At 44.5% G+C, this 11,110-nt stretch overlaps 1 protein-coding gene across 1 annotated transcript; it reads left to right on the top strand.

Moving 5' to 3' along the window:
- Positions 1 to 248: 248 nt before the first annotated feature.
- Positions 249 to 10,472, top strand: LRRC3C (leucine rich repeat containing 3C). Its single transcript, XM_025202892.1, has 2 exons — positions 249 to 646; positions 6,505 to 10,472. Exon 2 carries the CDS (start codon positions 6,597 to 6,599, stop codon positions 7,377 to 7,379), a length of 783 nt encoding a protein of 260 aa, XP_025058677.1. The 5' UTR covers positions 249 to 646; positions 6,505 to 6,596; the 3' UTR covers positions 7,380 to 10,472.
- The last annotated feature ends 638 nt before the right edge of the window (positions 10,473 to 11,110 follow it).

The following is an 11,110-nucleotide window of genomic DNA, read 5'->3' on the forward strand; positions in this document are numbered from 1 at the left end:
TGTGTCTGCCCCAGAATTAACAAGCTTTATTCCCTGGTTGCATGGAGACTCCCTTTCTCTCTCTCCCTCTCTCTCTCTCTTTCTCTTTCCAGGTGGAGTTTTCATTCCCCTAAGGATGGATATCATTCTCCGGCAAAGAAAAATCCACACCTCTTTCTCTCTCTCTCTCTCTCTCTCTCTCTCATACTCACACACGCGCATGCATACACACACACATACACTCACACACAGAGGGAGAGTCTTTCAGTGCGCTCCCAGCATCTGAGCTCCTGCTTCTTTCCCTCCTGGATGTGTGACTTGCCCTGCAATTTCTTTCTATTACAGCTCTGAACCTGGATAATTTTTTTCTTTATTATTATTGCTCCTTTTCCCTTGCACATGTAGCTGTGCCTGGCAGCTCTCTCAGCTCCCAACTTCATGCTGTGCGCTAGAATAGAGAGCTATTTCCAAAGACTAGAATCACCCAGCCCTCCTCCTGCTTCCATTCAAAGAGACACAGAAGCCAAGGGAGGGGAACGGGCTGTGATGCCTATTACCTATGAAGAAATCAGCTGGTGCCTTTCTCTGTCTGGTCTTCCTCCCTCTTCAGTTCCAGGACTTTGAGCAGCTACAGCCAGTAGCTGCAGGGAGATGCAGCTGACTAAAGGTGAGCCAATGTTACTTGCTACTGAGAATGCAATAAATTAAGCTAAGGCATGAGGGTGACGGTTGCCTCAGACAGGTTGAAGCCAAGAATGAGTAAGAGAGAAAGCAAGAGGGGAAACATTGCATTGGCCCAAGGAACAGATCAAAGGTGAGATTCTGCTCTGAGTCACACAGTTACAAATTTAGAGGGACTTCACTAACTTTCCATGCCCACTGAAGTACTTGGTTCTGGGATTTGTGGGTGAATAGTAATGGAAGCTTATATTTAACAGCATCATTTAAAAGATAAGAGCACAGAGCTAGGTAGAGACCTGCCAGGCTGTTGTGGCTATTCCTACATGGCTTTGAAAATGAGAGGAGAAAGTCGGGGGGGGGAGCACATTTGGAAATAGAGGCAGGGGGAAAAAAAAAGAAGAAACCAGAAAAATAAGTCTATGACAGACTGAGAAAGGGGAAGTAGAATGTATCAAGCTCATACAAGCTGTGCTCTTAACTCTCTTTTGGGTCTCTGTATTTTGAAATCCAATGAAATATCAAACCCCAAGACATATATAAGGGGGGGGGGCAGTTTAGTATTGTGGCCTCTATATCTAGAATTGAGGCAGTGCATGTTGGAGGACCTGCTTTCTCTTCATTGCAAGAAGAGGGCCAACAGGGATTCTCCTATCTCCCTAACTTTGTCAATAAATTGTCAGGGTTTCCCTTTTTTCAGAACTCCAGTGTTGAATCCAGAGCAGATCTGGCTCCCTCTTCTGGTGCTGGGAACAAAATGTGATATCCTTTTCCCTTGAAACAGAGGGCTCAGAAGGTGGGAAATAGCAAAGATTAAAGGGTCATTTCCTTATTATAATTTGTTTGAAAGGTTTTACTACCAAGAAACCCCCACATCAGACACCTCCTATTCTTTATTATAGCATCCAAACTAATGTTCATCACCTCCCTAGACAAGTGCATGATCCCCATCCCAAAGATTTTACAGTCCGTCTCTCAGCGTCTGAAACATGAATGGTGCCCTCAGGCTGGTAAACGCTCTCAGCTGTATATTCCATGCCTGTTACCCTTTCCCCATCCTGCATCTTGCCCTGCCATCCCATCATTGTGTTTTTGATCTAAATTTAGATGGCACCAGGGGAGCTTTGACTTTCTTTTCAGTGTACCATGCGCCTCTATGGCACTCTATTAGTGCTGATCATTATAGAAGAGAGTGGAACATGCCCATTTCCTTTCTCTCTCTATTAGTGGGATTGTCTTTTGGCAAAGGTCTGTTTGTGTTAAGAGAAAGTTGGGAGACAACCAACTTCTGTAGCCCATCTCAGGGAATTCAGGAGCAAGCATATGCACATGAGCAAGTGCACACACACACACATGTACACACCCCCCTTATCTTTTCTGGTCTGCAAGGTGATTTCCATTGAACATTATTGGGTCCCTGTAAAAAAGACCTTCTCCTTTCTGGAGGGCAGAAGAATGGTAGGACCCCACATATATATGATTTTGAATAAGTTAAATGTCCTTCCTTTCTCAGAAAATGAAGGATTAATGCAAAAGAAATGCAGCCATCATGCTTTTTGCCTGTTCTCACTGCTTGATTTTTTTAGCTTTATCTGAATACACTGGATAGGCTGGGCATTTTAGGAATAATTCTCTGCCACACCACCCTGCTGTAAAGTTCTGCTGCTGGGTGTGCAGTAACGTGTTTTGCAAACTGCTGAAATACATTTCTTGTTTGGTCTTCTTGCTCTGAATGGTTGTGGGTAGCAGAAGATAAGGGACTTCTCATCAGCATGGGACAGTTAGCATTTGGGCTAATGTTTGCCCTCTCTTTTCTCCCATTTACTTCCCATTTCCCAGTGAAAATATCCCTCCAGGTGACATCTCTCTCTCCAGCCAGAGGCGGCTGAATGTCAGTGCTGCCTGAGTGACACCGAATGCTCCTCTTCCAAGAATATTGAAGGATAAGAGCCCATGTTGGAGAAGAAGGATGGTACAATAGTTCAGGGAATAGTTTAGGACTTGGGAGACCTGGATAGAAGCCTTTGTTATGCTATGTGACCATGGACAAATCACTTAGCTTCTCTGAGCCTCAGTTCCCCATTTAATAGATAGAATATTTATGCTTCTATACCTACCAGAGGTATTTTGAGGCTTGGTCCACTAGCATTTGGGAGGTGCTCAGGTGGACTATAGCCATAGAGGAACTAAGGAATGAACATATTCTGAATCCAAACTCATGTATGCTGCTTGCAAGACCCCAGCAGTAATTGTACTCAGGTTGGCTCAGTAGGAGGTAATACACTAACAAACTAATTTTCTAACATGCCATCAGGATACTGATGTTGGAGCCTCCTTCTGTGAGAGCTGCCATTTTACTGAGGACACTGTGCCACAGCGTGAGACAGCCTCTGGGAACACTCAGATCCAACCAAATGTGTGACCAGGGGATACCTATAAACCTGCAGAATTCAGAGTCCTAAGAAAAGCTAGAAGCTCAGAACTAAGGGGGTTGGTGATAGGAGGGAGTGGAAGATATCTAAGCATGGCTGGTTGATTATTAATCACAGTGCATCCTTTAGGGATAAAGGAATGAAAACTGGAGGTGAAGGTTTAATTGCTCAGACCTTTAAACTGCAAACATAACAGTGGGAACTGATGCTCAGGTGAATGCCAGGATGAACGTCGCACTTGGGGATCCTTTGGGATTAAGGGTGCTGAATTGTATGTAGATGATAACATTTCATAGGAGTCTAGTGCTGGACTGAAAGCCCTGCAGAGCCTCTGTCTGCAGAACAGCCAAAGAAAGGCCGGGCAGAGATTCTGCAAAGCATTCACATGCCATCTCCTTTCTGCACTGGAGGAAGCATTTTTGCAGGGAAGGGAATGAAGTGCACTCAGCTGTTTGTTCCAGGGCCTTTTTCCCCTGAGTCTGCCAGTAATGGCGTGGTGGATTTTACAACAGTGCCTTGCAAAAAGTCTTGCCTAATGGGAACTGAACTTGAAAGGCCAAGCAGGATTTGCCTAGACTTTTGAGCAGACATCCAGTCATTACCAAGCTTGGCTGGAATTGAACCAGTGAAATTCTCTAGACTCCCTTTCAGTCCTCCAAGTGATCTGGCACCTCTGTAAGAGAATGATAACAGCAGAGTGTTTAGACAGATACTGTATCTTTAGGAAAAGAGCCAGACTGTGATTAGCTTTCCATGGGTGTACCAGGGGGATATGGGTGTGAGAGCAGGGCCTTCCGCCTTGTGTAATGGTTCATCTACCATTAAGGCTGGGAAATGCGGGCATTATGTAAGGTGCATGGCAATGCTGATCTTACTAACTGGAGGGGAAGGGAGATGACTGGCATCAGAGGTGTCCCTTTTCAGGGATCAGTGTGCATTCCCCATCATACACCTCTTTCCCCTACCTAATCAATCAGCCAGACTTCCTTGAAGATGTCTCACTATGTTTTAGCTCTTCAATAGCACCTGGCCAGTACAACCAGGAGTAAAATAGTCCTTTCTAGATTCCAGTGGCACAGGGTCACTTTTCAACCATAATGTTGCTGCTGTTGGAACAAATCCCCTGTTGGATATGTTTCTGGCTCTATCATTTTCTTCCAGCTTGGAAGCTTAGGCTGTGTTGGAGGTACTGTTATAATGCATGTGCTCTCTCAGAAAAACCCTGCGGAAAGGAAGCCACTTATGGGAACAGGCTGCAGATACCAGGGGCCTCTCTATGAAAGGCTCCATAAATTGCCAGACTGGCTTACAGTAATGCAGTCCATACCAGAATAAGACCCTTGCCTAGAACCATGGCCCAGTTCTCACCCACTATTTTAACTCAGTGGTTACGTGGATGCCCTTTTGTCTGTTCCCTTAATCATGGGATGAATCAGGAGACAGCTTCCGGCCCTTGTTGGATTGTTCTTGCTGTTATCAGTCCAAAGTTGTTGTCAGGCTAATAAAAACACAAGGATTTTTTTCTGTGTAGCATGGAGGCTGGTGTTGTCAGGGGGGTAATGTACGCCTAGATTTCACTGAATGACCCTTATCTTGTGCAGCCACTCTGGAAACATATTACAAGCTCTACTTGAACGAATTTCCTTTCTCTGTTTTTGTTTCTCCTCTGCTGACGTTCTTCCCCTCTGGAATATAAAGAGCCGGATGGAGAATGTGCTTACAGAAGGTTGCAAGGGTGACCCAAACTTTGTGATACATTGGGATGAATTAGCAACCAGGTAGCCACCCCTGGGCTAAACCTGCAGTACTGGAGTCAATGGGATTTTAGGCACTGACTGTCTGCTAGTGTCCCAATAGAAAACATATGTGTTCACTGACATATTTGCTTATGCATGTATCTTCCTGGAGAGATAAATGGGAGTTGCTTGTTTGTGCTTGTTAGCAATAAAAACCTAGCACAGACTAGTGGCAAACTCCCCCAGCAGGGTGTCAGCTCTGCAGGCCTGCTTGTACTCTCAAATCATTGAATCACCGGCTTAAAGACATGTCCTCAACAACTTTAAGAACTCTGCATTTTATTCCTCTAATTGTTTTTATTAAGAGCATATTTGTCTCAAAACAGAATTTCTCTACTGCAGCTGTTCCTTATTCCCCACCTGCAGTCCCAAGGTGAAATCTATGGCTCACTGAAGTCAATGACAAAGTCCCCATTGCCTTCATAGAGGCCAAGATGTTATCCTCAGGCTTGGCTCATACCAAGTCTTTAACAATGGCTTCATAGGATCAAAGTTTCATACATTTTTGTAGCGTGGGCAGTTTGTCGAGAAAAGGTGTCTATTCTTTTATGCAAATATAGAATGAAAGTCTTGCCATTACTTTCAGTGGAAGCATTGAAGAGTTCTTTGTGCACAGGTATAGTCCAACCGCAAGAGAAGGAAAGCTGTAAGCTGACACCTGTGCCTTACATGCAGGAGCCAAGGACCCAGGAGGGGGGATGCCAGGGCACTAGAGCTCATATCATCAACACAATGAAAATGAGAGGCCAAGTAGCTGTCTTCTTGCTGAAACCAGAACATTTGCTAGAAACAGAGTGGAACGCTGACCTTCCTGGAAAGCAGACAGTCCTGGCTCTTTTAAACTGCTTCACTGTCCTCAGGGGGGTTTAGTCCATCATCACCAATTTCCTAACAATTGAACCAGAGATCTAACTTTGTCCAGTGGCTATAGCATAGGATTCAGAGGGCAAGCAAACCTTGGCTTCTAGTCTCAGCCTTGTTTGTCTTTCTGGGACAGGGACTGTCTTTTTTTTGGTTTGCTTGTATAGTGCAGATGATTACAGATTCCCTGTCCATGTTGGGGACATCCAGGCAGCATGTTAATACAACTGAGTAAAATAGCAAGATCTTGGACAAGGCTCTTCTTCACCAACAGTACCTATTTGTGAATTTCTTTGGGATCGAAACATGCAAGGTGTGAAGTGGTGGTGGTAGTTGGGTGAAATGCTTGGGAATGGTAACCACAGAGCTTGGTTTGAACTGTCATTGCCCTGCAATATATTCAAGGGCTGCTTTTTTGATGACTGGAGTGATGGGCTTTGACACAGCTCAAGCCTCAAAGCAAAATCTCCACATTAGAAACCATCATCCAGCAGTGGTGTAGTGGAAATGGGAGTTCAGTTTCTGCAGTGAGATCACTGGGAAAGAGGAAGAGCCTTAGAACACTACAAGATATGTACATGTCCTTGGTGGTATTAGATGGGTTTTCCCAAGCAGTGTGGGTTCAAGTGTTAATGTTCAGCCAATAAAACTAGAAAAAGACCCCAGATCTTCTGGCTCCTTTCCCCCCCTCCCTGCCCCCACCTTTGTCTCTCTGATGAACTTGTTTTACTTTTTTCCCCTTGTTTTCTCCTATTCAGATGCGATGAATCCCGTAACCAGCTCCAAGGCTACCTGACAGAGGTCAATGGCTGCTTAGCAAGGGGCTGCATGATTATGCAGATAGATCAACATGCCTCTAGCAGACTGGTTTCTCCGCCACTCAGTTACTATGTGGGTGCTCCTCCAGAGCTTTGTTCTGATCGCTTTTTGCTTCCATTCAGCTACCACTTTCCCAAAGGGTTGCTACCATGCAGAAGAAAATGGCTACAAAACCATCCGCTGTAGCAATGCTCAGCTTGTGGAGATCCCTAAAAACATCCCCAATGACACCAGAAAGCTCTTCCTGGACTTCAATCACATCACTTTCCTCCCCCATGATGCCTTTCGGAACTTGCCATTATTGCTGGAATTGGATCTGTCCCACAATGCCATTACCAGGATGGAGATTGGGGCTTTCAGGGGCCTGTTGGAGAACTTGCATTCCTTGGACTTGTCCTCAAACAAGCTGGTGTCAGTCAACAAGGACGTCTTTAGCAACCTGAAGGCCAAGGTCAATCTCTCCAGCAACCCTTGGCTGTGTGACTGTAAGCTCCAGGAACTGATTGGGAAAGTAGACCTGATGGCTGGCTCCTCAGGGGGCATTGTATGTGATTCCTCTGCCCAGGAGGAGCATGTTGGCAAACCATTCCTGCAGCTGATCACAGATATGGACTTCTGCAGTGTTTACAAAAGGACCACAGACATAGCCATGCTGGTCACCATGTTCGGCTGGTTCGCCATGGTGATCTCATACTTGGTGTACTATGTCCGGCAGAACCAGGAAGATGCCCGGCGTCACCTCGAGTACTTAAAGTCCTTGCCTAGCAAGCAGAGGAAGTCAGAAGAGTCTTCCACCATCAGCACAGTGGTGTGATTGACTAAACTTTCCCTCTCTGCCACATCCCACCAAACTGAGGTACCCAGATGAATCCATGGACAGACTGCCACTGCATTTAATGGGCTTTCTCTCAGCTCCAGGGACATGCAATGTTATTAAACATAATCAACAACAATAACAATAATAATAATAATAATAATAATATTTTTTTTTATCTCTGGAAAATAACAGATGGCTTCAGGAGACCCAGCCTAGCCCACCCATGCTTGCTCAAAACAAAATGGGAGCAAAAGTGGCTTGTTTTTTTTCCAAGATTTTGCAGGACAAGAGCCAAGATGGCTCCAATACTGAACAACTAGCAAGTAACGAGTGGATGCAGGAGGGATTTGGGCATCTGTTTATTGTGCTGATTTACAAAGGGAAAACAAAAGAAACATGGAGTGTTCTCCTCAAACATTCAGTAATTACTCGAACTAGTCCCCTTTCAGCTGTTAAACTTCATTTAAAAAGTGTTTTATTTACTTTACAGAAATCTATCAGGGCATTTTTAGAAAATCAATGTTTCAGCTACTCTCTGGCTTCTTCCTTTGCTGTCGGCAAGGGATGTTTCCAGCAACCCTGGGAAAACCCTGTGATATTGCAGAATACTTGAAAATTGGAGAATAGTATTTTAGCTGAACTGTACACTTCTCTTGGCTTTGAGGAATGCTGTGCATCAGGTTTAAGGCAGATCTCAAGTGCAGGAGAGTGGTATGGGCTAATCTCCATCAGGATCATGAATTCAAACTGTACTTAAAACATTGTTTCCTTCTTCCTTCTAAGGGCCAGTAAATTCAACAGGAGCAGAGTTTGTTCAGCTTCTCCAAAGCTTTGGCCTTACGAGAGATGCAAAGAAGAAAGGGATTCTGTTCTTAGAGATGGCTGAATCTGTTAGGATAAAATAAAAACCTTTCCCTGCCCCTAAAATGCTCCCCCTCCCCTTCACCCCAGCCTTTCTTGTAGAAGCAAATCAGAAATGAACTCGTCAGTGTTCTGGAATGTTTATTATACTTTCACGGACTGGAACTAGATAATGTCAAAATGCCATGTGAAAAGCCATTCTCACAGCTAGCTTAGCCATAGCAGCCACACTGAAAATTACCCAAGGGAACTTGCCCTTATGAGATTTTTCCCCTGTCTACAGGCCAGAAGAGTCCCATTTTGAGGCTTGGATGCAGTCATGGGCAGGAGATGCACACAGCAGGTACAGGTATTTGAATGAACCCTGTCCTGGTGTGTGATTTGGCATGTGCAGTGAGACAGGGAATGCCTGATGGTATATGAGCATCTCTTTTTTTAATGTATGGGTGCCAGACCTGAAAAATGTATAGATTGAGCCTGAAATCTTACCCACCCCACCACCTGCCCTCCATCCCAATTGTAATGTTGTGCAGTGATTAAAACTGTAGGGTTTGGGGAAGGGCTTTCTGTGGTTCAACCCTTTACAAGTCAGCCTGCCTCATAGCAAGCCATTCTCCCGGCTCCTTACACATAATCTGTGGCTTTTACTTCCCCAGTGGCTATTGGTCATGGCTGAAAGACCTTGCATTGAACTGGGGGTATTCCTCACCATCCTGCACTTAATGGCCACCAGAAGAAAGGACTTTGGTCATCGTGTTTACCTTAGGACTCACAAGTTTGTCGACCTATCACTGTGACAACAAGTTGGGAGAAGGACAGATGCAGTGTGTTAAAATAGGAAGCCATGTTAAGTTCTCTCTCTGTCCCCCTGCTGGCAAGTGGTCTCAAGCTCTCCTAACTCAAGAAAAAACCCAACAGCTCTTCTCAGCATTTTCAGTATTGGGCTATAACATTCTCTCCTTTTGTGTTGAGAAACAATGCTATAACTTTTTGTGATTAAAGAGGGTCCTGAACCGTGATGTTTTAGAGCTCAATTGGCTTGTCTCCCAGGCTTAGGTTATGTGTATGTGCACATTTGGATCAGAAGTTTTGATTTGGCCTTTGATGGGAGGAGGAGAGGGGAGGGTGTCAGCTGCTAAGTTTGAATCCAGATTCAGCTGGTCTTTAAAGAAAAGAAGGTCACGCAGAACAAAAATCTTAAAAGTAACAGCTGGACCTATTGCCGGTCCAAGGGGAAAAAGCCATACAGCTGTTTTGCATGGTTCATACATATTACACAAACAAGATAACTTGCCATAATGCAACGAAGGCATGGAATACAGCTCCTTGAAGTAAGGCTTTGCCCTGATTTCAGTAGACTTTGAATCTAGCCCCAAATCTCCCCCCCTTGCTTATGTAGTTCTGAAAGCAACCTGACAATATATTAGACCCTTTTATTGCTATTATTATTACTATTACAGACAGGCTTTCTGCTGCAAAATCTGGATTCAGATCCTAATGAATTAATTTTTGCAACACTTGGGATGTTTAGCTATGGGGCCTCGGTTCAGATCCTTCTTTATTTTTTCAATCACCTGTTGAGATCAAATTATCCAGAATTGTCAGCAACAATCTTTGAATATTGGGAGAGCATGAGACGGCAAATCTTCAAATGATGTGGAAGAGATTTAGAGGCAGGAAGCAGCAGAAGGTCACTTGGTGCTCCTGAGCAGAACTGATATCCCACGCACAAATGGCCTCCAAGCTCAGATACAGTCAGAGCTGCTCAGATATATTTAGAAGTGCCTACTTTCCAAACCTTTCCAGGTTTCCTGCACCACGCACAAACATCTTTTGATACTGTCTGAAGGCACCTGTGTGCTTCCCCTGGGCTGCGCATTGACGGCAAAGACCATTGAACAAATGATTCCTTTTTAGATCGATGCTTTGTCCTGCATGGAAGTGTGAACGTGGCTGATTAAATGAAATAGATTGTTCATGTGACAAATGAGAACCAAACATGAATGAACTGCATATTCTACCCCTTCCCCTCACCACATCCACATGCACACGCACACGCACTCCACATTCCCCTCTATGCTCTGTTACCAAATCCCAGACGAATTCTCATCTGCTGGGTTGCCTGGTTTAAAACACTGAGGTCAGGGCATCCTCACCAAGTGGGAGAATGTCTTGATAACATCTGACTAAATGATGTGTTGTGTTTAAATCGGCCTTTTACATTCTTACTTTATATGACAATAAAGTTGACTTTTACTTTGGAGTTGGTGTCCCTTGTGTGAAAAGGGTGAATACTGCCTGCATAGCAAATGTTTCTTCACAACCCTGGGCCCAGGATTTATGGCAAGACATTTTGATAAATTGGATGCAGGGCATGCTACTGGGATTATCCCTGAAGAAGAGTACCCACCCCACAAAGGATGTCCTAGCTCGGAAGGAAGGTTATGAGCTGATGCCATCTCCAGGCAGCCCGTGGTTTGATCCTGACTAAGTTCCTTACTTAGAAAGAAAGAAATAGGAGGAGTCAATGGCTGACAGTAAAAGGCAGACAAATTAAAATTAGAAAAAAAGCACATGTTTTAATCAGTTAAGGTAATTCATTTTTGGAGCAAACAACCAAGGGAAGTAGCAGCAAGATATTGTGAAGTTAAGCATGACATAGAGGAAGCACCTGTCAGTGTTTCAGGAGGTGTTTGTATGATTTCTACATGGCAGGTCACTATTTCATTGCCAGCAGTAGACTTCAGAGAAGGTATTTCCCCATCATTTCCTCACTCTAGGCCAAACACATGGTCAAAGGCAGTCTTCACATCTGCTTCAGTAGGTTTGGACCTGGCCCTGTTTGTGCAAGTTTGGGGTCTGACTGA

This window comes from Alligator sinensis, unplaced genomic scaffold (genome assembly GCF_000455745.1).
Source record: "Alligator sinensis unplaced genomic scaffold, ASM45574v1 scaffold886_1, whole genome shotgun sequence".
NCBI classification, from domain to species: Eukaryota; Metazoa; Chordata; order Crocodylia; family Alligatoridae; genus Alligator; species Alligator sinensis.